Below are 27,061 nucleotides of genomic sequence, written 5' to 3'. Positions count from 1 at the left end.
AATAATAGAATAGAATAGGTATGAAGTCCCATAAAGCAGAGCTAAGCAAGTGAGGAGAAAGTGCATTTACTAACTAGCCAACTGATAAACTTGATCTAAGACACATGTTCTCATAAACCTACAGGCCTCTGTCTCCTAAGATTTTGCAAGAGCTATTGCAATTGTTATGTCTGTGGGAGGCATGCCTTAAACCCTATAAATGGCCAGCCATGGATCTATTGAGATCTGTCCTTACTTCTATTTCCAAACATGTGTTTCTCATATGCTTTTCCTTTTTTCCCCAATAAGGGAAGTCTTTGAAAACTGGAAGAGTGACCACATTTCCCAAGCCATTTGTTATTAGATCAGTTGCCATATAGCTGTGCACACAATGGAAATTCAATCCATGTGGCTGGCTTACAAACCCAAATGCAAACTGACTAGAGAAAGACCCAGATTCAAATCCAGCAACTTATATATCACATATACACACACACGGAACGATAGAAGCTACAGCTTGGTGGTCAAACTAAATAGAAGTTAAACACGTAAGAAAGATGTATATTTCCCTGCGGTGAGGGCATGACATGTACAGAATAGAAACTGGTCATAGATTCTTTTCTTACTGGGAAGCAGGACAGTGACCTCACAGGCCTATACTCACCTCCTACACTCATGACCCTACAGCTATAACCAGGGTTGACTGAGTTCTTTATAGAAGACCCCCCCTCAACAGTCCAGATTTCCATCCCCACACAAAGGTAAGACATCCATCAAAGGTGTTGTGAGCATCTTTCAGACTGAAAGGATGTACTGGGTGGTAATTTAAGTAGGAACCTTTAGCAGCAATTGTATGAACACAATGTGGCCCAGGCAGAAAGTAATTAAATTGATGTAGGAAAGGAACACGACTTGAAGTGGATAAAATACAAATACATCAAAATTAAAGTCAGTGTAATGAGCTGAAACACTGCAAATGCAGACAACAGCGCATCAGCCAAAGCACAGAAACCCCTTATAGGTGGCATCAAAGCCGGCAGGAAACACAGCAACTTGGAAATCCCACAGGAAGTAAGCAGGCGTCTTGACTGGATGCTGTATGTACTGAACAGGAGACAAAGTGGAGAAAAAGCTATAGGCGGGCCAAAGAAATACAATGGGCCAAACTAGAAAGATAGCCAGAGAGAAAAAAAAGTGGGTGTGGGAGGAACAACTCCAGAATCTGCAGATAGAAATACACTGAGTGGCCAGATTATGATGATCTCTGAATGCATAATAATCTGGCCACTCAGTGTATATCCTACATAATAAAAGGCTAATATGCAAATTGTCCCTCGACCAGGAGTTCGACCAGCAGGCAGACCGGCCAACTGCCCATGTCCCCTCCCCCTGGACGGGCTGGCTGGATCCTACCCATGCACGAATTCATGCACCGGGCCTCTAAAATACACACACACACACACACACACACACACACACACACACTGAGTGGCCAGGTTATTATGCGTTCAGAGATCATAATAATCTGGCCACTCAGTGTGTAAGTAAAAGCAAAAGCTTAGGGGGGGAAAAAGCAATTCAAGTCAGAAACTCAGCAAGAGACCCAAGTCATGACAGAAGTAGAGGCTCAAGATAAGACCACATTCAACTTAACACCAAGTTTTAAATCAGAACAACCAACTTGGCAACCTACAGGCGACATGCTAATGAGTCAAACAGAGACAATCACTGAATGCAAGAAATGTGCCGCATCTCACCCGGTAATGGTCACAATGCCATTTTCCCTCACTGTTGTCAACATGGTGACCTTCTGCTGAAGGCACACACCAAAACCCACCGAGTAATTAAGGGTTGCCAGTAGAGAAGGGGTGTCTTATCTCTGCAGAGAGTCTATGGAGAGGAACAGCTCATATATCTGGCACCATCTGCTTTAAGGCATTCCAGTTAGCAGGAGTTCATTCTTTTTTTTTTTGTTTGTTTTAATGTTTTTATTGATTTTTAGAGAAAGGAAGGGAGAGGGTGACAGGTAGAACATCAGAGATGAGAATCATTGATCGGCTTCCTCCTGTATGCCCCCTACTGGGGATCCAGCCCACAACACAACACGGACCTGTGCCCTGACAAGGAATGGAACCGTTGCCTTATACCAAAGTAATAACTGAGCGGGGCTGAAAGGAGGAAAAATGCTTTCTAAGGTTGAGCTCTTTTTTAATGGCAATAGGATGAAAATTCTCCTTTCCTAACTTTGGCCAAACTCTTTTCTCGGGGTATTTACAGGATGCCTGAGATGCACGGAACAGTGCTTCCTTTCCAGGAAGGGAGAAGGGTGAGGAGAAGTGGCCTCGGGTCCCCGATGGAGTCTATTTCCTGTGAGTGAGTCTGAAAGGACGGGTCACGCAATACCGAATCATCTCCACGCATCCATGGAGATGCCTATTATTGGACCCACGTGCTCTGCTGAGGCCAGCCTTGGCAGCGCTTTCTCTGCTTCATCCGATTTGTTTCAGGAGAAAGCGCTCAGGACAATGTTACAACCTCTGTTGCTGGCATCTAGACAGAGTCCTTCTAACACCCATCTGTGCTGCACACTGCGGACCAAATAATAAAGGTAATTCTGGAAAATTACCCAAATGATAGATCGTCTCACACTCTCAAATGAAGAGAGAGAATTCAGACCGAGAATCCTAAACATGAAGGACTGAGAGGATTAAAGAATTCAAATGAAATGCTGCTGTAGCGAAACTGTCAGTTACCCTGCATCCTTTTAATGACTTTGCCTTTTATTTGCAGGAAGGCTTCTGGTTTTCTCCTTGGAGTCATTACAGGGCTCTAGAAAGGCAGGAGAATGACCGGGAAAGAACTGCCCACCAGTTTGGCTATCTCCCGTCAAAGGAAAAGATGCTGATGCACAAGTCAGTGTATTTTTAAACTTCCTGCAGTTGTCAATGCAGAAGATGCAACTCGGGGTGGAAAAACCTCTGGGACTCTGGATCTGAGAAACTTAGACATGAGATGGGATATTTCCTATGGGTCCCTTGGGGGCCAAGAATTTGAAGAGTCCGATGAATGACTCTCATGAGAGGAACATAAATGGATTTCATTAGGATGGAGACCGGCACCTTGCAATTCAAAGATTTCCCCTCTCCCCAATTTTGTTCTTCGTTTGTTTTGAGGAAATAATATATTATAGTTACACACTGGCTGAATATCCATTGATGCCCAGCATTACATTTGGTTCTTTTTCATCTGTTTTATTTAGTCCTAAAAATAAGCATGGGATTGAGATGTTGCTGTCCCTACTTTAAAGATTAAGACACTGAGGCTTGGTGGGTTTAGTTCTAAAGGAATGAAGAAAAGATTGAAAATAACGTCCTCTGACTCAAGTCCAGGTTCCTTTGTTTGTTTACTGTAAGGCATCTGGCTATTTAAAAAGTTAACACAGGGAACTATTACGAGGTTACATTTCCCAAATTACAATGCCTTTCTTAACACTCCCCTGAGCAAACACTGACTAGGTCTCATTTAAAACCAAATTAGATGGAAACTACTCTTTCTATCCCCTAAAAACTATACCTTTCCAAACTATACCTTTCCCAGAATCACCTCCTACTATTTTTCCCCCAAAAAAGTAAAAACAACCAATAAAAAACTAGTGCTTTATCGAAAGAAGACTGTCTGCTATTTCCCACACTTGCCCTTTAATTTCTCATCCTGATGCCTTTACCATGATTGCCCTTCTCCTTGGACAGAATGCCATGCTTATTCCATTTGCATCTTTCAAAAGTTACCTGTTCTTCACAGATTATCTCATTGCTGCCTTCTTTCTGAAGCCCCTCGTGATAATTCTAAGTGGATACGATTTATTATTCATGATAATAAACACTGCTGCTTGCTATCACATGCCAGGTACTCTTAGAGTTGCTTTGCACGTTGATTTCTTTACTGGCCACAATACCTCTATCAGATACGCCCCGCCGACGACCACCCTCACCCCCACTTTACACACCAGGGGACTGAAACCTGAGAGGTTACGGAGCTACAAGAGGTCTCAGACCAAGAAGGCAGTAGAGATAGACACAATTTCAACCCAGGGCATTCAAGCCAGGAATGTGGGCGAGGCTCTCCGGAATGCAGGTGTGCAAGCATTCTACATGCTGCCTCTCATTCCCGTGACTGTGATATGACGCCTGTTATTCTGCACTTCTATACGACTTTCAGCTCTTCTCCTAAGCTTTGAGAGAAGGGGCACTATCCTACCTGTCCTTTTAGCCCCTTGACCTGGGAAGGCTGCCCTTTCATAGAAAAGAAGCAAAACAGTGTCCTTGACAGTCTCACACTTCGTACATGTTGCTTTCTTTTTTTCTTTTTCTTTTTTTAAATATTTTATTGATTTTTTACAGAGAAGAAGGGAGAGAGATAGAGAGTTAGAAACATCAATGACAGAGAAACATCTATCAGCTGCCTCCTGCACACCCCTTACTGGGGATGTGCCTGCAACCAAGGTACATGCCCTTGACCGGAATCGAACCTGGGACCTTTCAGCCCGCAGGCTGATGCTCTATCCACTGAGCCAAACCGGTTTCGGCACATGTTGCTTTCTTATAATGATTCGCCCAGGTCCTTCTTCATATTGCTAACTCCTTTGTTTGGAGTCAGGAAAAAACGGACAGGAATATGTTAGAGTATCTGTACAGTATCTTACACATATTCATGGCCTTTGGAGCACTGGGTGTCTGGGGAATTCTCCACAGATTTTTGTAAAAACTGGGAGAAGGTGAGGGTCATGAACTCCCACAGAGCTGCCTTCTTTTGGAAGCCCAAGTCAAGCTGCCGCTGATCAACTCTCCACCTTTTCACTGCTCTCAGTCCCATCCTTGGCTACCGAGGTCCCCAGATTCACTGTACTGTGAGAACTAAAAGGTTGATGGTAGCTCCTACCTAGTCAATTTCTTCTGTTTTGGTTGAAGCTACTGAAGCAAATAAAATAATCCCCTCTACGTAAGGAGTATCGGTGACCTTGCTCCAACCCTACACTGCACCTGTTGTCCTGGGCCAGCCTGGTGACACAGGGATGGGACTCTACTTGGAAATCCGCAGGGGACACTGGGCGCTGTAGACCCTGTTCACTTCTCCCCACAGGCAAAGCCTGCTCGCAACTACTTAGAATCCAGAAAGATCAGAAAGTTTAGTCCATGTGAAAATGTTAAAGACTGATAAAAGCTTTGTGTGTTTTCTCTCCCAGTGGGCTCAGAACTCAATTTTAATAGAGAAAAACCTCCCTTCATTTCCAAATTCCCGAAATATTGATCTGTGGAGCCCTGTTAAGTGTAATGCTAAAATTAGCACCACAGGGAGGGCGAGGGGAGAAAAAAACGAGTTCCAAGGTTAATGAGGTTTAGAAAATACCTGTTCTCTGAAATCCACAATGAAGAGTAACTTTCATCCTATATAAACAAAGACATCATGCAACAACATCAACAAAAATGACAACAACAAAAAAGCAGGCTCACTTGGTTGAACACAATGGTTCTCTCAATTTATTTCAACATTTCAAGTATATTTTGCATTCAGACCTCTGTTCTATGCAAGGACCAATACCATATAGGGTGAATAATGTGTGTCAATTATTATTCAGTGAATCAGCTCTGCGTCCCACTCAACTCATACCCAAGTGGCGAGTGTCAAAGTCCATCTACTTATAGGGCTAGCTGAGCTCTGAGCTTACACACACGAAAAGGACATCAGCGGAAGTCGTCAGAGATGGGGTTTGTAACAGGACCCAAACTAGAGAAGCTGCATTAAGCATGAGTGTCTTGAGGCTCGGGAAAGCAGAGTGTGAGGTACATGGTTCCTTCATTGTGACTGTGGAGTGATAGCCACTCCCCCAGCGGAGGAATCAGAAGCTGAGAGCGAATGCACTGGGCTCAGGCATGGAGATACAGGGTAACATCCATTCCCATTTAACACTCCAGAGACCCATGATGTCATGAACTTAAAGGGGAATTAAATTAGCACACAGGTCTGTAATTTTTCTCCTCCACATTTTCGAGAAAAAATAGATAGCTCTTCCTTTCGGGGCTTTATGTTGATTTTCATATTATCGCTTAAAATATGAATGATTACCATGTATAGGTCTGACTAATTCTGAATGATGATAATCAGGAAATCTCCTTTCCTTTTGTAGTAAACTTACTGATAGCTTCATTCCTTTTTTTAATCCCTTTCACAGAATTGTGGATTTGTGGAACACTGAGTATTATGATTGATTACAATATTTGTATTATAATGAATCATGATTTGATCTATCGTGCTGCTTATGTGATACCCGCTCTGTACTGCACTGTCTTGCCCACACACACTAGCAAGAGAGTTGTTTTGACTTAGAAATACTGAGAACTAGGCACAATTAACAGCAAAACTCTTTTCTGTGCTTTGTAGAAACAACTCTTTTGAGTCTCAAATTACAAGGCCTAACTAGAGTGAGATTAATTTCCAAACCAAAGCAAAGTACGTAGGACATAACAGTTCTAAAAATCTCTCCCATATCTTCCTATCCTGCAATAAAAAAATGAAGAAACACTATACATATAGCTAGATGCGAGCATGATTTTATATCAAGAAAACTTCAAAAATATATTCCATTTCACACAGCCTTCAAAAAAAAAAAGGAGATTAGGGAGACAAATTTAGGAAGCAATATTAATTAATTAAAATATCCCAGGGAGCAAGATAGATCAAAATGCTTATTTTAAAGAAATAAAAGAGAAAGCCCTGAAATTCCACATACCGTGTGTGTGTGTGTGTGTGTGTGTGTGTGTGTGTGTGATGAAGTTTAAAAAACAATTCAATGCAGAGTCATGTCAGTGAGAAATTACCATATAATATATTTTCACTGGGACCGGCCTGTGTCTGGAATGAATGACCTCCTTTGGAAGCTAGAAGCAACTAGACCTGAGAATTACAGTGCATATAGACCTCATAACCCACAACTTGAAATTGCTGACCCAATTCTTACAAAACTCCTCGTTGGCCTGTGAAATGTTTCTTCGAATGAGGAAAATTGTGACCATTTGGAGATATGAGAGGATCAGACTACTAATTCAAATTTAAGTAACGTGGGACTCTTTTGCCCTACTTATTGTTTTACTTCCAGAGTTGCATTCAGGATAAGAAACCATGTGTTTATAACATCAAGTGGCAATCAGTTGACTAGAGCAATCTATTGATCAGGCTAAGTTTTCACACATGGACCAACTGTGCTCATATGGTCGGGGTACGTGAATTAAGGAAAACATATTTTGGATTTAAAACGGGAAAAGATGAATGCTTTAACATAATAAAACATTTATGAAAACGTTTCAGTTCTGGTCTAGTTTCATTTAGGTAAACCCCCAAAAGTGTTTTTGGAGGATATAGAAGAAAAGGTGATTGTATCGGAATCAGATTGTTATATGCAAACTGTAGGCAGAAATTAATCTCACGTTGTTACGAGGTTGTAAATGCTTTGAAAGCCGATAGGATATATGACTAATCTTTGTATCCTGGTGTTTCCCATGCTGACTAATACCTAGTAGACCTCTTAACAGAGATTTGTTCCAGTCAGCCCAGCCACACTTTGTTTCGCTAAATAAATGCACCACTCCGTTGAAGAAAGGCAAAAAATTTAAAAAAAATTAACAGTTTGGGCTCAGCATGTTCTAAAGCTTGCAAGAATAAGACAAAAACGTGTTATCCGTCTTCAGTTACAGAACCACTCCTGTTGCCTAGCCTGCGCCACTGGAACCCAAGTCCGTGGGCGATGCGCTTCAGTTAGTTGTCTCACGCTCTCCTGAGGCCACGGGAGGAGGCCTTGCCACACCGCTTTCTCTGCCTTTTATTTTCCCTGGCATTTTCCAGCCTATGAAGTCCTATCTTTTAACTCATCTGTGCTTTTTATTGGCCTTTTTATTGACTTTTACCTTATCACTTGCTGGACTTTTGATTTTTATTTGACTCTGTTCTGGCAATAACATGTAGATGTCTTGTCACCGAATGTGTCCCTGCTTCGGACTCGGGGCCCCATGCCCTGGTGTGATGCAAAGAATGAGCCTGGCGTCAGTGCGGCCACGAGCCCAGAGACCTTTCAGGAAGACAACTCAAGGCTGGAATGGCAAACGGGATAAAATACAGAGGAAACCAAAACAGCCCATGCATTTTCGTGGTTGAACTTCACTAAAATAAACTTCAGTGTGTATATGTGGGTTTCCCCTTGCTACAGCTTCATGTCCCACGCTCAACGCAAAGTACAGCCACCTTTGTCGGAGACACCAGTCCTATTTTTGTCCCGCTATCTACCTGCGCCCTTCCAATGCCCACTGGTCTCATCCCCTGGATTCCTGCCTCATCTTCGCAGCTTCAATATTTCCTTTCATTACCAACTGCCGAGGAACATTGGCCAAGGTCAGGAAGCAAGTGTGGGAATTGCATCTTCCATGGCCTGTCCAGTTTTTGCTTAGCCAGACTCTCCACTTGCCTGAAATTGCTCCCACGGGCTTACATTGGCCCATGTCACCACTTTGGAACAAAATTCATATCCCATGCCCCAGGCACCGGCTGTTAAAAAATCCTGAAGTCATAATGGACCCTTGAGTCACAGCTGACTCGAGGTGTTGAATATCTCCCCCCTCTGCGGGGAAAATAAGAGAGAAAATTTCATTGCCTTTCCTTCTCATCCTAGGACTCTAGGCCTGTGTACTGCTATTAACTTACAGGCGGACTATTCAACATGCTCGATAAGAACACTAATCACAGCCTGTGTTTTATCACCTGGAAAACAGACAAAAGCAAGATTCTGACTTAGAACAGACCGGAGTGGAGATGTTTATTTAGGCTTCCTCAAATGTACTTTCTAGATAGATTCCGTTCAGTGACTTCCAAACCCATCAGCCAGATTTTTTATAGTATGATCCTGCTGTTCAGTACTTTCCCCGGGTTCACGTTAGCATGAGCTTTCATCTTCTCATCTCATGCCTTACCTAGGACAGCTCTGCGGAGTCCTATCTCTCAACTCTTCCCACTTTGGGATTACACACACACACACACACACACACACACACACTCGCTCCCTGCACCCCCCCCCCCACACACACACACACATACATACACTTACTTAGAAGGCAATAAACTCACTTGATGCAAAATCCAAAATGAGTCCTTCAAGTAAGGGCTGCCTTAAGTGTATAGAAAACAAAACAGTATTCTAATTCCTAGCAGACGTCATAATGTGACTTTCCTAATACAAGATTTAAAGAATAATTTCATAATAGGATTTGGGAACATGGAATTTTCATTTTGGCGAACAAATAATTAGCATGGATTCCTGCCCGCCCTCCCACCCCACCCCACTGAACCTCATTAGAATTAAGTCTCCACCAAGCCAGGGATTTTGTTTAGTTTGCTCTCCGGTGCCATGCACAGTGCCTGGTACACAGTAGATGCTCAGTAAATATTCTGACTAAGGCTGAGTGATTCATATGGAATATTTATATAGAGTATTATACTTTCTAGACTTTTTTTTTTTTCGTTAACCCTCACCCAAGGATATTTTTCCATTGATTTTTAGAGAGAGTGGAAGGGGAGAGTCAGAGAGAGAAACATTGATTTGAGAAAGACACACTATTGGCTGCCTCTCTCACACACATGGCCGGGGATTGAGCCTGCAACTGAGGTACATGCCCTTGACCTGAATCAAACCCAGGACCCTTCAGTCCTGAGGCCGATGCTCTATCCATTGAGTCAACCCAGCGAGGGCTCTAGGCTTCTTGAAGTCATGGATTATACAGTGTTTGTTTGGCATCTTTATGCGTCAACATAGTGCCTAGTATGTTCTTGCTAATTAATCATTATTTGTTTTTTAAAAATGAAACTTTCACATGTAAGAGGACCTATGAACACAGACTTAATAAGTCCTACTGGTCCAAATTCCTCTCTCCCCCGAGCTTCAAATTCCTCTCATGGCCCGAGTTCTGAAGTTATTGAAGCGACCACACAGTCATGGGTGAGGGCAAGCAAAGCCCAGAAACCCGCTGCTGCCACTGACATCTACCAAAGTGACATCTGTCAGCTTAGCCTATTGTCCAGACCACGGCCCTCAAGGGACAGGGCACAAGACAGGTACATTTTAGCTAAAGGGATGCAGGCAACTGCCCCAAAGCGATGAGACAGAAGAGCAGGCCTCGGAGGAAAGACCTCAACAAGAGGTGCAGGCGGCCCTGGGTGGGCTGGGCGGCCCCAGGCGCCAGGGACACAGATGCTGAGCTGAGCTGAGCTGAGCTGGAGAGACTCCCACGGCTCCGGGACCGCTCCACGTTCCCTCTGCTTCCCCAGGGGGTTCATCAGTGACAACATGTGTCTTTCCTCCACAGAGGAAACAACTGCTCCCCTGGGAGACTGACTTCTTGGCATTTTAAACTTTGTGACCAACTTTTAAAAGAAGAAACGGGGCGGAGGGGGGAGCCAGGGGGCAGAGATCCCATTTACTCAAATTACCGTGTTCATTCCCCATCTAACTTCATAATTTGGCAAAGCGATTCTGTCTGGTGTGCAGAAAAAGGAAGGCAAGGAGTGTATTATGCAACTTTCCGCAACTCTAATTAAGTTTCTCACGATGAAAACCTGCAATATACACATGGTAATCTCAGAAGCAAGCAAAAATTAGAGCCTCTTTCCACATTATGCAAGGGGGGCCATTAAGCTCCTCTGCATCCCCCTAGTCAGCACCCCTGCTGCTGTCTCCCCACAGGGAAGCTTCTGGGGGTACCCGGGGCTCTGCAGGGGGGCGGGGGGTGGGAGATGCTGCCCTGCTGAGCATCCCAGAAGGCCAGGGAGGCTGGAATTTTCCTGAAAACGCCTCCATTCCCACGCAAGCTCAGCACACATACTAAGAGCCTTTCAATGCAGCCGGACGCCGGGCTGAGCTCTCTAGGCAACCTGTGTGCATAGGCCAATGAGTCCACAAGGACTCTCATTGCCACCAGGTTCGTGGCAGCCAATCAAATGACGTTCCCTTGGTAACTCACTAGCATCAGCCACGTAGAGGCTGAGTTACAGCTTATAGGTTTGTTTTTGTTTAATATTTTTATTAATTTCAGAGAGGAAGGAGGAGGGGGAGAGAGAGATAGAAACATCAATGATAAGAGAGAATCATTGATTGGCTGCCTCCTACACGCCCCCCACTGCAGACCGAGCCCACAACCTGGACATGTGCCCTTGACCTGAATTGAACCCGGGACCCTTCAGTCCATAGGCTGACGCTCTATCCACTGAGTCAAACCAGCTAGGGCTGAGTTACAGCTTAGAGTTGATTTCTTGGAACAGGTCCAGGAACTTCCACATGAACGGTCTCCCTTGGTCCTCACTGTAAATGTGGAAGAAACCAGAAGACAGACACGCTTTTCCTCCTAGAGATGCGGAGAGTGAAACCTCTCAGAGGTGAAGTGGAAACGCCTCCACTACCCGCTGATGAAGGGGGCCGAGCCTCACCGGATTCCTCTAGCTCCACAGGCCTCTTTGGTGTCGCCATGAGCTGTCCAAACTTAGTGACAAAGTTCTGAATCTTTTTCACAATTGAAAATAGCAGAAGAAAAATAATACATATACATAAAACAGACAAATTCAATCATATGTCTTGTTTCCTTTATAGAAACAAAATGGCTAGTTGGCCTATAGCTCATGCATTGCCCAGTTAGCTAATTAATATGAAAACAGGAAACTGGAGGACATATTTGGCACCTTAAGCGCCAAAAATGACACAAAATCCCCAAAGTGATTAAAAGGTAACTCCCCACTATGAAAATCATATTCTATATAATAAAACCCTAATATGCAAATCAACCAAACATCAGAACAAACAGTCACTATGATGTGCACTGACCGCCAGGGGACAGATGCTCAACACAGGAGCTGCCCCCTGGTGGTCAGTGTGCTCCCACAGGGAGATCGCTGCTCAGCCAGAAGCCCGGCTCAAGGCTGGCAAGCTCAGTGGTGGTGGCAGGAGCCTCTCCCGCCTCTGCTGCAGGCAGGTGGTAAGGAGCGAGGGGTCCGGGACTGCGAGAGCCCTGGACTGTAAGAGGGATGTTTATCTGCCGGCTGGAGGGATCAGGCCTAAGCTGGCAGGCGGACATCCCCAGAGGGGTCCCGAACTGCGAGAGGGCTCAGGCTGGGCTGAGGGACCTCCCCCACCCCAGTGCACAAATGTTGTGCACCAGGCCTCTACTTATAAATAAAAAGGTAGCAAGACGTGATGGGAAACAAGTTGTCAGAGGATCTGAAAACCTGGCCTCTAATTCTGCTTGGCGGGTCCTGGACCACTTGCTCATTTTATCTTATTCGTGGGGGGACAAGCCACATAGCCTCTCAGATATTCCACTTTCTCAGCTGTGAAACTAGCTGATTCCTCGCCTCTCCTCTCTCCCCCAACCCCCAGCCAGACACATACATATTATTTCCTAAAGTTGTTGAATGACCAGGGAAACCACATATGTGAATGTATTTTAAATATGCTAATATTTTATGCAAATGTAATGTCTTTTAATTATTAACTCCTGCATTCAAATCTGATTTGTTTCCACTCTTAACACTGCTGTGTCAATCCTAACTTGATTTAGTCTCCACAGCTTATTTATGCTTGGACTCATAAGATTTTAAGTATTTAAATTTTACTGAACCCAATCTAACATCTAACCTGAACCCCAACACCCCACATGTTTTAAACCCATTACTTATTGAAGTGTCTTTGTGGACTAATGAGAAAAATAGGTCCCTCTCCTCTCCGTAACACCGCCTCATGCATCTGTAAACGGTTATCATGTGTCCCTCCTGTCTTCTCACCTGAAGATTGAACATCCTCAGGCCTCCCAGCCTTTTCTTAGAGGCCCCATTCTCAAAGCCTTTCATCATTTTTTGTTGCTCTCATTTGAAACCTCTGGCAAGTTTGTCTATGCTTTTTGTAAAACGTGCCATCCCAAATGGAACATGGAACTCCTGTCAAGGGCTAAGGATTGCCAAGTGGAGTCCAATCATCTCCTCATTTATTTTATCCTTGACAATTCTGCTAATACAACAAAGGGTAGCATTACCTTGCTTCTTCCTATTTTTTTCTCAACAGCATCCCACTGTTAACTTTTTAAAAAATATGTTTTTATTGATTTCGGAGAGCAAGGGGAAGGGAGAAAGATAGAAACATCAATGATGAGAGAGTATCATTGATCCCTCCACTGAGAACCGATCAGTTCTGCTCTGATTAGGCATTCACACTTGTCCTGACAGTGATCAGTAGAGCAAGGCCCCTGGTACCCAGGAGGTGGCCATGTGTCCCTTGTTGGGGAAGGCAGAGGCAGTATGTCAAGATTGGGTATTCTCGTGGTAGACCAAGAGCTTAAAGAATGTTTGACACCACCACCAAATCTATGCCTGCACCTCAGACTTTGGGTGGGGTCCCTCGGCCTGGCCTGCACCCTCTCCCAATCCTGGATCCCTCGGGAGATGTCGTACTGTGGGTTTTGGCCTGATCCCTGCAGGCAAGGCCAAGGGACCCCACCGGTGCACGAATCTGTGCACCGGGCCTCTACTATGTATATAAGATCTTTGGTTAATCTCTTCCTGCCCTTATCGCCCCCTTCCCTCTGAGATCCATCAATCTGTTCCACATTTCCATGCCTGTGCATTGAGCGTCTGCCCCCTGGTGGTCAGTGCACATCATAGCTACCGGTCAAATGGTCGAATGGTTGCTTACGTTTTACGTGTGTGTGTGTGTGTGTGTGTGTGTGTGTGTGTGTGTGTGTGTGTATCCTAATCCAGTATTTGAGGATTTTTTACTATTGCTCTTTGCTTGGTTTTGGCTATAACAAACTATGAAGCAGAAAAATAGCAGTATGTTATAATGATTAAAACCAGTCAAACAACCATGAATTCCACTTTCACAGGGCCTGTGAGAGGCAGGAATCAAGTCTATAGGACTCCAACTAAATCCTCTTCATCCTAAATTGTCAAGCACACAACAGAAACTGATAACAACAACAACGTACAAGGAGAAATTAATCGCTCTGGAAAACAACTAACAGAGTGAGTGGTACAGTCTCCCCCTGGGTTGGGATGTTTAAAAAGCTTTTATTTCATACATGCAGTTCAGATTGAATTCCTACCCATGCCCATGACACAGAGATAATGTGGCATATTAGCTACAAGGAAAAAAAACACACCTCCAAATAGGATACTCGCTGAAAGTTTTTAATGAGGCATTAACAGCTCTGTAAATTAAAGTTCTAATTGGTACAGTTTTATGAAATAAACAGGGAGAGAACAGCATCAGATGTAGGCTGCTGTTTGCTGCCTCCACTCAACACATTTTAAGTGAGTGTCAAATTGATTTTGCAATCCTTAATTATGTTTCTCTCTCTTTTTTTTTCTGACTACTGAATTTATAAGTGTGCCGAAGAAATCAGTTTTCAGCAAACTATTTTTCTCAGTTAAACTTAATAACATAGCATATTAACACCAATTATATGAGCTAGGAAAAATACATCACAGAGATGCCTAGCATCCAAGCAAGAAGTGGTCCATTGTGTATGCAAACGTGTTTCATATTTTCACTGATTACATTCTTCCTTATGATAAAATATCTAAAAAATAGACAAAGGCCAGCCCTTTATGTACATAAAAAATTATGTCCTAAATGTGAATGAGATTGAAAAAGCCCTCTTCTGTAGAGAAAAAAAATAATGTGTGTGTTTTTTAATTATACATATTCTTGTTACCAGGATAGTTTAGGAATTTTTCCTATGCTTTATAATATATAGCGGATACCAATTTGTTGCAGGTGAAATTTGGAGTGTTGAGCCTAACCTAAAGTATATACAGTGTTTAAGTCTCTAAAGGAGTACAGGACCAGTAAATTAAATAATATAAAAATGGATTGTTTTTTCTTTAAGGTAAATGCAATTTTTCCACTACAAGGTAGATCAACGGCTCTTATACCTAAATGCAAGAGTCATGGGAGAACTGTTTCTTTTATCCATTATAGTGAGGTATAATTTACATGCAATAAACTGCATCCATGTAAAAGGTACATACAATTCAGTAAGTTCAGAGAGATGTGACCCTGTAAAAACACTGCTAGGATTACTCTTTCTGAAAAAACTAAGATGCCCAGTGCACAAAATTTGTGCACTCGGTGGGGTGGGGGTGGCCCTCAACCCAGCCTGCACCCTCTCACAGTCCAGGAGCCCTCGGGGGATGTCCAACTGCCCTGGAGTTGGGAGAGGCTCGCGCCGCCACCGCTGGGCTTGCCAGCCATGAGCCTGGCTTCTGACTGAGCAGTGCTTCCCCTGTGGGAGCACACTGACCACCAGGGGGCAGCTCCTGCGTTGAGCATCTGCCCCCTGGTGGTCAGTGTGCATCACAGCGACCGGTCATTCCACCGTTCGGTCGATTTGCATATTAGCCTTTTATTATATAGGATAGTTAAGTATTCTGGCAGGCAGGTAGTTGAAATAGGTTGAGGCCTCACTGCAGGCTTTAGGAAGGCTGGTCTATTACTGGTTCACACTGACCAATAGGATTTTGCTAAGTACCCTTTCTAAAATACCAATCAGTATCTGGCAAATGGGTTGATGATGAGAAAGATCCAGACATGGGTTGGATGAGAAAGATCTAGCCATTTAAAGGTCGATGTCACAAACTTTTTAGGAAATAGTTTGTGGAAACCAGGAGAAGTAACCTGGTGATAAATAGTGCTTTCTTTATAGCTTTCAAAGGACTCAAGTTTCCATATTGCCGAGGGACCCATAGGGTGGGGATTAAGAAAAGTCCCTTATTTAGAGCATTATTGGTAATCCTGAAGAAAGCATGTACAGTAAAGAACCGGGAGAAGAAATGCAGGTGACAACAGAGTGAGGAGTGACTGACAGGTGAGAAAGTGGACACACTAAGTCGATTGTGAGAAAAAGAGGAAACAGATTTAGAAGTGCATGTTCAAATGTAAAGCTGGCCAATAGAAACGCAGAAATAGATGTAGAACATCAGAACTCTAGAGAAAGGAGGTAGGCAAGTAACAAAACAAAGGCCAGAAGGTCATAGATGGAGCAAAAGAAAGAGGTTAGAGGTTAGAAAAAGAGTATCATCAGGTTTAGCCACATAAAGTATATGCACGGATGAAAAGGCACATAATACAAACTCCTGATTTAAAAACTGTCAGCCATAAATGCCTACATAACAATGACCACAAAGACAGCTTGTACTGCCCTGGCCATGCACCAAGAGGTCACGGTACAATGCCTGGTCAGGGCACATGCCCAGGTTGCGGGTTCAATCCCCTGTAGGGGGCATGCAGGAGGCAGCTGATCGATGTCTCTCTCTCTCTAAAATCATTAAAAACATATTTTAGAAAAAGATATGGTATGCCACTCCTTTGTGGTGATCCCTGCATTGAGTCCTTACAACAATCCATTCTAAGCATGATCACATGGATCTACAGAGCAGAGAGGTGGGTGACTCATGCAAAGTTGCACAAGCATGTTGGGGAGCCAGATTTTAAATGTGGGGCGTCCCACCCTAGAGCCTCCACGCATTACTGCCTTCCTTCAGAACCAGAATGCCAACGTCAATACCTCCATTGCCCTTGAAGTAGAATTCCATCAGTTTGATGCTGTTAATCCATCCCCAGCATTGATCACGGTTGTTTATACAGCACTTTCAAGATTAAAAGCGCTTTTTATTGTACTGTATATGTTTATTAGGACTGTCATCCTAAGCCCATTGCAATAGGCCCTAATGATATGGATAGCTAAAAGTGTGGAAATGTTCATTAACTCTAAAATTTAGTAAGTGTAAGGAGATCTCGTATGAAAGAGATGCGCAACGCTCCGTTCCCAGGGAGCTATGGAGGGACAGAAAACAGTCCTGACACAGCCCTGGTGACAAGGGACACAGAGGTAACTTCACCCACAGCTGAGGACCATTAGAGAACCGCCTGTTGCTTCTAGTATTCCAGACCCTGAAACATACTTTCATTTGTTGTTGTGGATAACCATGTTTTTTAAATTTGATCTTTATTGTTCAAAGTATTACAGATGTTCCCCTTTTTTCCCCTATTGACCCCCTTCACCCCACACCCACCCCTCCCAGGCCTTCACCACACGACTGTGTCCATGGGTAATGCATATAAATTCCCCAGTTAATGTCGCCCCTCTCCCCCGCCTTCCCTCTGAGATTCCAGTCTGTTCCATGCTTCTGTGTCTCTGGATCTATTTGGTTCATCGGCTTCTTTTGTTCATTGGATTCCACATAGGAGTGAGATCACATGATACTTGTCTTTCTCTGACGGACTCATTTCCCTTAGAAGAATACCCCGGAACCATATGTTCTTAGACCTCTTAGGTCAACAGACGCTTAACACAGTGAGCTATCACCCCAAGTTTCCAATCCTTTCAGAAAGGTAAGCAGGACAGAGCTTAGACCAGGCATCTCCATGGAGAACTATGGAAAGGATAAGTGAAGAGGATGGCAAGAAAGATGATTAGTTTGAAAAACAATGTGGAAAAGAGAGGAAGTGTTGGTATAGAAACTACAACACACCAGCTGGATGAGAGAGTGGCTACAGGAACTCTCTGCTAGGCCATAGAGTAGATTCGTATCATTGTTTTTCAATAACTATAGCGTAAATCTAGTATCCAAGGTTAAATAAAATCTGGGGTTCAAATCTGCCAGGGAAAAAAAACTTGGCATTTTATTTATTTAGGTTTTTTGTTGTTGTTGTTTTTATAAAAAAGCACTTTCTGGCAAAAGTACTCGCCCTCGGTCATAGCAAAACAAATATTGGAACACCAAGGGTGTTGAAGGTCAGAATTAATATGCTTTTATTAATTAGTCCATCTGAGGAAGTTCGCTCTGCTTGCACCTTTACGGCACCTGCATGTAATCAGCTCGCCTTTAATGAAGTGCTCACATGTCTCGATTTACTAAAAACGATTAAAATAATAACAATAATGCAGAAATAGTAAGGACACGTAAAATATGTGCTTTTACAGCATATTGATTTTGGCTGCATGTCTCTCTTCCTGGATCGGTAATTAATTGCACCTCTGGATCCTACCGCGTTTTCCTCCTGCCGTTTTGGGGAAGACAAATGAAATACTAAGGGAACAACACGCGTGACAATCAGGCGTGTCCTTGAGCAGCAATGATTAGGAAGAAAGTGTGCAGAGTTCTCATCTGCAAGGTATTCAACGTCAGTCATCGCGTTTCCTGTGAGCACAAATAAAAGGGAATTGCAGCCAAGTGCGCAGGTACGCTGTGTCCCCAGTGGTTTGCTACAAAGATCTCCCCAAAGGCAGTCGCCGGCTCCTGGGCAGGGTCACCAGGAAAGGGCCAGCTGAAAAGGCTGGTGTGATTGGCATCAAGATGCTGCAATCATCAAACCATCCCCCAAATGATCACGGGCCTGTTTCCACTAACAGGAAAAAGAAGAAGTGAGGGGGACAGACAGGGTCACCTTTGGAATGCCAATCTGAGAGGTTCCTTTCGTTCTGTTTTCACCGCATTTCCTTTGGCTTACTAGCATTGCATGGAAAGGACTAATGTTTCTATGTAAATCAAGTGCACTGACTCTGAATTCCTGAACAAAATGAGCCTCCTTTTCTCTCTCTGAAGACACAGTGATCTGTCTGCCCTTCCGTTTGCATCTAGGAGGGATGGCTCTGTGTGCTATTTCTGTTTTGGATGAAGAAAGTGCTGTTAGCTCCACACAACTAGAATACCTCACCCCGTGATTCCCAGTTTTCTAGTTAGAAGATCACAACATTATTGTTGGATTTGCTGCTGCTTTGCACCCTCTGACACGACCCATGAATGGAATTTCCATTTGATACTGAGTAATTCTCCCAGGATCACCACGTTATTCAGATTAGTAGAGATAGAGTAACTTATGTTAATCTTCAATTGAGAACATCTATAATAATAAAAGGGTAATATGCTAATTAGACCGGACATTCTTCCTTCCTGACTAAGCCACAGCGGGCAGGGGCCCCCCGGCCACGGTGGCAGTGGGCAGGGGCCAGGGCCAAGGCCCTTGCACGCATTTTGTGCATCGGGCCTCTAGTAATGTTATAAAAAAGAATTGTGTAACTGAACAATCCATTTAAAAATCTGGGTGTTTTTACACTCACAGATGCCTTGGTAATAATCTCTATTTTGAATTTTTGAGGTGACTTAATATTTTATAGTCACGGATTTAAAGTTTAGAAGTTCAAGGTGTTGGTCAGTTAGTACAACCCTCGATTCACTAGATGGGCATGATGACACCCACCAAAGTGCAGTTTGTCCAGTGTCTCAATGCCAGGTGGATCAATTTAACCATTTCAGTAACAACACTAAATAGCACATTTTAATATAAATACTGCATATTATTCATACCCCATACATAACATTTAGGCAAACATATTTGGTATAAGTAGCAGCTAATGAATTGATAGAATGTTGGTTTTATAAACTGCATAAGACTCTTAGAAAAGCTCCTGTCCCACCATTGGCACTTACTTAATATTCATTAAAGGAGTAATAGTTAACAGATAATGTTTAATGAATGCTAAGTAATATGTTTCGCAGACATTGTGCAAAGTTTATTAGGTGGGCTATCTCCTTTAATCCTTCCCTTCCTACTAGATATCAATACAGTAAGTAGTATTATTATCCCAATTCTAAAGAATCTTAGCATTTGTGACAACATGGATGAACCTAGAGGGTATTATACTAAGAGGGAAATAAGTCAGACAGAGAAAGACAAATACCATAGGATTACATTTCTATGTGGCATTCCAAAACACAAAATAAGTGAACAAACGAAACAGGAACAAACTCAGAGATACAAACTGAGGTTTGCCAGATGGCAAGGGGCTGGGGGGCTGGGTGAAGAAGGTGAAGGGCTTAAGAAGCACAAATGGGCAGTTATAAAACAGTCATGAGGATGCAAATATAGTCAATAATATTGTAATTACAGTAATATTGTATCACATGTAATAGATGTGTGGTCAGGTGGGTACTAGACTTATCAGTGGGATTACTTTGTAAGTTAATCACTATTCTGCACACCTGAAACTAATATTGAATGTCAGCTGTAACTGAAAAAAAAAAAATTGGAAAACAAAACAAAACATTTTTTAAGGATATAAAACAACACGCCCAATAACTTGACGGAAAGTTAAAGAGAGCTTTAAAAGTCAGGCGAAGCTACTACTATAAGGGCCTCGTGATGCCCCCAGACGTCCGAATGCAGAAGAATTCCTCCTCCAGGAATCACCAAAGCTCCAGGGAGCAGTTTAAGCCAAAACTGTGATCTCCCTGCCTTGTCCTTCGAACGGCGTGGGCTCCAAACACATTTCTGTGCAGCTGGAGGCGTTGTTACAGACAGAAGGACCCTGTGTGGCCAGGCCTAACTTTTTTAAAGCAGCATTTGGAAAGCTTCCCAGACGCCACATCTGCCCGAGCCCCTGCACCTCGGAGGAGAAGGCCGGCTCCGGAGACGGTGCAGAGGACTAAGTGTGTTAACGGCGGACGGCCACTCCATCTTTCCTGCCGCAACAGTAGGTGATCCCATCAGAAACCTGTCGGCTGGCGGGCCGGCCATCCACGCCGAAGGGCTCACGGAGCACACCCAGGTGAGGGGAGCGGATGCTGCTCCGAATGTGGGGCCAGGGAGGGAGTTTCCACTTCCATTCGAGAAAAAGTCGCAGTTTTTATCCGCAGGTGCTTTCCAGATACCGACTTTTTGTTCTTTCCCTCCCTCCTTTGACTGTTATAAATACGAAGCAGAAGGTTCGCATTTTAGGGGGGTGGGGGGTTGACTTTCTAGCTCTCGGTGATGGTGCCCATGCACCAGGCCAGGTAAGTGCTCATTAATCCCAACACAGCCCAGCTGGAGGGCAATCATGATTCATTACCCTCGCGCCTCCACAGCCAGCCTCACTCAGAGCACACTGTTCATGTTAGGTGAAAAGAGAACAGGAATGTTCCAGCTACTGTTTCTAACGCAAATTCCATTTCACTGTCCCCAACCTATGAAACATTTATTGTGTGTGTGTGTGTGTTTAATTGCGTTTATTGGGGTGACATCGGTTAACACAATTATACAGGTTTCAGGTGCACAACTCAACAACACGCCATCTGTACCCTGCACTGTGTGCTCACTGCCTCATCACCATTTATCTCTCCTGCACCCTCCCCCACATCCTCCCTCCCCCTCCCCCACAATCGCCGCACTGTTGTCTGTGTCCATGAGTTTCTCCCCCCCCTTTTTTCTCAATCCCTCCTCCACCCGACCCCACCCAGCTATTTGTTCCAAAACGACAAAAGCCTTATGAGTTTACAGGATATACACATATCTATCTTATACTTTGTAAATTGGGAAAGTGAAGTAGGAAGCCTAAAGAGTTACAGTTTTCTCCTATCTACTGGGAAATGGTGCTCTTAAGTACTATAAATTCTAGAGGAAACAACTTCCAGAATATTCTAGGAAGACCAGGAGCTGGGTGAGGCACATGAGCAGGGTCGGATGCTGTCTCTAGTTCAATGTTTGGTATTGTGTTGGAGATTTCTTTGCATTGATTTTCATTTCAAAACAACAACATCACATTAAAACGTGTTTATATCGATCACTGAAGTGTTTCGGCGCCTTTCCATTGTGTGCCTGCAGCAGATGCCTGCCTCTATCGCCGGCCCACAGAAGCTATGTGTTCCCTGAAATACCGTTCCCTGTAATGCAGAACCTGGCGTGCTAACAGCGGTTCTACTTTTTTAAAAAGTTACATCGTGTAAGTGTTAGGAATACATATCCGAACAAAGCTAGAGAGCTTTCTTGTATTTCTTTTAGAGGCTTTAATAACCCGATGTGCCCGGGAACCTCCAAGAGCGAGGGCATTTCCCACTCATTTGCCCACAGAACTCTTCACAGAGCCAGTGACTAATGTTCTGAAAAATAAGTTCTAGAAACTTTGTCCAAAAGCCACGTTCACCACCTACTTTGACCCACGAAGACAGCTTTTCCATATCTCCTTTTTTTCTTTCCTTCTTCCACTTCCCCCATTTCCCCCCCAGAATCCCAGAGAGAGAGACAGGTGGACACAATCAAGCTGAAGTTATCGAAGGGCTGAACTGGCATTTCTATAAATAGGCACAGCTAAAATTCATTGGAAAGGCATATCAGAGTAACAGAAAAGCTTTTGGGTCTTGTGCCTCTTAAACAAAGGGGCGTCAGACACACTCACCGGTGAAGTCTGTGTTGACGGGGTGAGTGGAGCTGGGAAATGTGTAATATCCGTGTCCGGGGAAGCGAACTCCTTTCTCCGCCCTGGCCCCCGGCGCTGGGAGGGACGTCTCCCTCCTTTCCAGCTGATAGACGGGCGCCGGGCCATTCGGTTCTGCGGGCGGGAGCCAGCGAGCGCGGATGGCTGTGCCGCTGACCCCTTCCACCGAAGGCGGCCTCAGCTGGGCTGGCGCTGAACGGCAGAAAACACGCATTACCTTCGAGAACGTGGCTCCTGTCTCCAGACACAGATCCGCACACAGATGGACCCGTGCAGCTGTGGGCATCACACTCAAGATCAAATTCGTTAGGCTCTCGAGGATGCGTGTGGTTCTAGGAACCAAACCACAGGACAGACTTTATCTACAATGTGACTCAACAGGGTGAACGGCTAAGAGATCAGCAGAACGAGAGACAGATGTGTCAAAGAGACAACGGCCCTGAGAGACACGGAGCATTGAAGGGACAGCTTCTGGCACAAACAAGAGAAAGAGAGGAAAAGCGGACACCGGACACCAGGAGAACCGGTGACCTCGGGAACTCTCGGGGCAGACGAGCTGAGGGGCATGGCTATCTAGCCCCCCCCAACCTCGGTGGCCCACTGGGGGACCCCAGGGGGGCTCTGACCTACCTGCAGGGCCATGCAGCCTGTTCCTTACGACTACGTCGCCTGGAGCCTCCTGCCTCTGAACAAAGGCAGCAGCGAGCAGGAATCACAGGGCTGGGCACCCATACCCGGCCTCCCGGCCTCCAGCTTCCCCTCCCTGCAGGCTGGTGCCCCAGGCACTGTGGGCACCTACCCAGCTCCAAGCAGTTTCCCCAAACTATCCGGCACCTGGAACCTGCACACAGAGGTCCCTTCTGTAAGAGACCACCTTTGGTACAACAAGCAAGAGAGACACTGCACAGAGAAGGCTGGGGAGCTCAGAGAACTCTCCTCCAAGAGCTGTGGAATTACTGAGGTCAGAGGTCAGAGAGCCTCCTTAAGTCCACCTCCAAAGGGTGGGCGGGGCCTCTAACCAGATGCTCCTGGCTGCCTACAAGGTCTCCTGAAGCCCATCCACCAATCAGAGGCAGCAATCAGGATCAACTCCCACACCTCCAGGCACCTGTCCCCTCCACCCAGCGCTGCTCCAGCTGGTAGGCCTTCGCCCCATCAGCTCACTCCTATCCGCCTGCCAATACCACCTGGCACACACAGGCTACAGAGGGCCACCTTCTGTGTCGGCTACTTGTCCAAGACTGGAGGAGACAGCTATGTTGTCTAGTTTATATAAGCAAGCATAGAAAGTCAAACAAAATGAAAACACAGGAAAAATAGCTCGCAAATGAAGGAACAAGGAAAAGGCCCAGGAAAAAAGACAACCCTAAGGAAATGGATGTAAGTCACGTGCCTAATAAAGAATTTGAAGAAATAGTCATAATGGTGCTCATCCGACCTGAGAGGAACTTAGGAAGAAGGTCAGCAAAGAAAAGTGTAAAAAAGAACGAAGCAGACCTGAAGAATACAATAATTGAAATAACACACACACACACACACACACACACACACACACACACACTCTAGAAGCAATTAACAGCAGATTAGCTAATGCAGAAAACCAGATCAGAGATGTCAGAGAGAGAATGGTGGAAACTGGCCAATCAGAACAGCAGAAAGAAAAAAAGAATAAAAAACCAACAACAAACAAACCACAAAGATACTTTGCTGGACCTCTAGGATAACATCAAATGCTCAAACACTGACATTATCGGGATTCCCAAAAGGAGAAGAGAAAGAGAAAGGAATGGAAACTTTATTTAAAGAAATAATGGCTGGTAAGTTTCCTCACCTGGGAAAGGAAACAGATCTAGTTCCAAACTAGATGAACCCAAAGAAACACACACAAGACATATTGTCATGAAAACGGCAAAAGCTGAAGACAGACCATCTCGAAGGAAGCAAGAGAAAAAAAAATTACATACAAAGGAAACCCTGTAAGACTGTCATCTGATTCTTCAGCAGCAACTTTACAGGCCGGAGGGGCAGGACATATAGAAAGTGCTGAAAAACAGGACCCTACAACCTAAAATAATTTACCCAGCAAGGTTATCATTCAGAAGTGAAGGAGAGAGAGTCTCCTGGACAAACAAAAAACAAAGGACTTCATCAACACTAAACCAGTTTGACAAGAAATGTTAAAGGGGTTTATTTCCAAATATTCAATAGATGCAGCATATCAGACATTTCAAAAGCTACTATGAAGGTTAAAAGAAAAAGATGACCAAAATCAGCTCAAACTGCAATAAGTAGTTAGGAGATAGACAACACAAGTCAATCTAAAACATGATATCAAAAACATAAAATGTGGCGCTGGCTGGTGTGGCTCAGTTGGTTGGGCACCTGGGGGTTACATGTTGGTAGGAAGCATGCAGGAGATAGCCAATCAATGTTGCCCTCTCACATCAATGTCTCTGTCTCTCTCTGTCTCTTTGTCTCTCTCTCTCTCTCTCTCTCTCCCTTCCTCTAAAAAAAAAGTAAAATTAATAAAAACAAAATCTATATACATACATACGTAATTGCTTTCAGTTTTGCAAAACAAAATTCTATATAACTGCAAGGCACTGTTATTAGTAACCAACAACACATTTTTTAAATTGCATGTGATAAAAGATCAAAGAATACATCTCATCCACATTCAGAATCTACCAGTATTTACTTAGAAAAATCTTATAAATGTGAACTATAAAATGGAACTTCAATATCCATCATGTCAAAGAATAACAACATACAAAGTCTGTTTTCACGTGGAATAAAATTACAATGTTCTTACATTTTTTTGCAATAGCTCTGTAATCTGATTTCTAGTCTGTCTCTTCTGTTTATAGCTGGTCTTTTATAAAATGCTCAATAATATACATTCTTCTCTATGCGGCATTTATTGCTTTATAATCTGATTAATAGCATATCATTATGCATAAATTTACACTTGCAAAATTTATGTAGTGTGGAGTCTGAACATCACCGGATAAGAAATGAAGGCTAAATGAGCAGAAGCTCTTGCCGATGGCAGGTTTTAAAACCAAATCTCCTTATTTATCTTTAAGGAAGAGTTTGTTGTCTATGAAGACTGCAGGACCGTGTCAATATCTTAAAACATCATCAACTTTGCATTTGAAGAGAGGACTCCCGGAATGAACAACCCTCCCACGTTCCAGGATTGTGTGGGGAGCAGGCTAGCGTAAGACATCCTCAGGCACCATGTCAATAGAAAAGGATTTTGACTTTTTCTCTGAGATGCAGTTGGGAACTGGCCTACTTCAACTGCTATCCAATCAGTGACCAGAAGAAGAAAAGATCCCTCACCCGCAGACTCTCAGAGATCACTCTGACGGGAAAAAGGAACAAGATCTATTGTCTGCTGCCTTCTTTGTTCAGGAGTCTCCAAAAGAGAGTATGTGCAGTGAAACTTAACTGGCAAAGGAGAAACTTAAGGTTGTCGCCTGGCTAATTCCCTCTGTATGGAATATTGGTGAATCCATCATTTCGTGTCTCTGTTCTTCCATACCCCGTTTGCTGAGGATTATGTTGCGTCTGATTATGTCTAGGATCTCTTCCAGTTTCAAAGGTCCATGACTGGACATTTCCAAGCCCTGCTTCTCAATCAGTAAGCCAAGGAGGGGTGCTGGACGTATGGATCCCCTTCAGCTCTGAGCCCCCATGTTCCTTGACCCCAGTCCGGCCTATAAATATTGACTTTTCTGTGTTCTGTGACATGAAGAAAAGCCAGGAAGCACTGCTTTAGGAGACTGTATGGGACTTCCCCTCCTTGGCGAATAAACAAGGCCTTCGTCCGTCATCATCCTGGCCTCAACTGGAGCCGGTACAGAAAGAGGACCCTCCGTGGGAGGAAGGAGGGAGGAGGAGGAGGCGTGATTCCTGAACTGTGATTGGACCAGCAATGATGACAGGGAGCACCGTTCCCTGGCATCCACCGTTAATAAAAGGCCGTTGCTTGGACTGTAATTATGGCATTCTTGCTACCCAAACTTGAAGCTTTTATGGGGCTTCTGCAATTATCTACTTAAATGCATCGTAACACTTGCTTCTCTGACAGCAAAGTATTGATTTTTTAATCATTTTCAAGTCTCCTCCAGCACAAATAAATGTACTACAGTTACAGTTAATGCACTGTGTACATGCATTAACCGCGGGCGCGCCGCCATTCATTACTTGGCGATACGGAGAGCTGAAGTCTGGCTCCCCAGAAAGTAGCGTCAGGGATTTGACATCAGGATGGAAGCTGCCATTGTCTTCGGTGCTCCCAATCCTCTAACTTCTGGGGACCTTTGTCAATCTGGTACTTAGGATTAAAAAAAGGACAGGGTGCTGAGTGGAGATCTTTTATATATGTCAGTGTGGATGAATTAAAACTCGTCTCACTGAGAAGACAGGGTTTATATTTTCCTAAAGGTGTCACTGCAGAACCTATGGCAACTTTGCTCAGATGCATTTTGGTCCATTTCATTTCTTTCCTTGCACATATTTAGGACATATCTATCAAAATAGTTGGGTTCTATATATATATATATATATATATATATATATATATATACACACACACACACATATATATATATACACATATATATATATATACACACACACACACACACACATATATATATACACACACACACCTACATACAAGTATATGTATGTATATAGGATGATTCAATTTTTACATATTATAATTGTGATGCTTTAATGCC

General features: G+C 43.9%; 1 protein-coding gene across 1 annotated transcript in view; it reads right to left on the bottom strand.

Annotated features, from left to right (window-relative positions):
• Positions 1–27,061, bottom strand: part of USH2A (usherin) — a 407,070-nt gene that overhangs the window by 273,645 nt on the left and 106,364 nt on the right. Inside the window, exon 20 of the mRNA XM_054712927.1 lies at positions 22,272–22,502. Within this exon, the coding sequence (XP_054568902.1) occupies positions 22,272–22,502 (231 nt within the window). The remainder of the gene's footprint in view (positions 1–22,271; positions 22,503–27,061) is intronic.

This window comes from Eptesicus fuscus, chromosome 24, assembly GCF_027574615.1.
Source record: "Eptesicus fuscus isolate TK198812 chromosome 24, DD_ASM_mEF_20220401, whole genome shotgun sequence".
NCBI classification, from domain to species: Eukaryota; Metazoa; Chordata; class Mammalia; order Chiroptera; family Vespertilionidae; genus Eptesicus; species Eptesicus fuscus.
The sequence above is the reverse complement of the archived record's forward strand: the minus strand, read 5'-3'. Positions and strand labels throughout refer to the sequence as shown.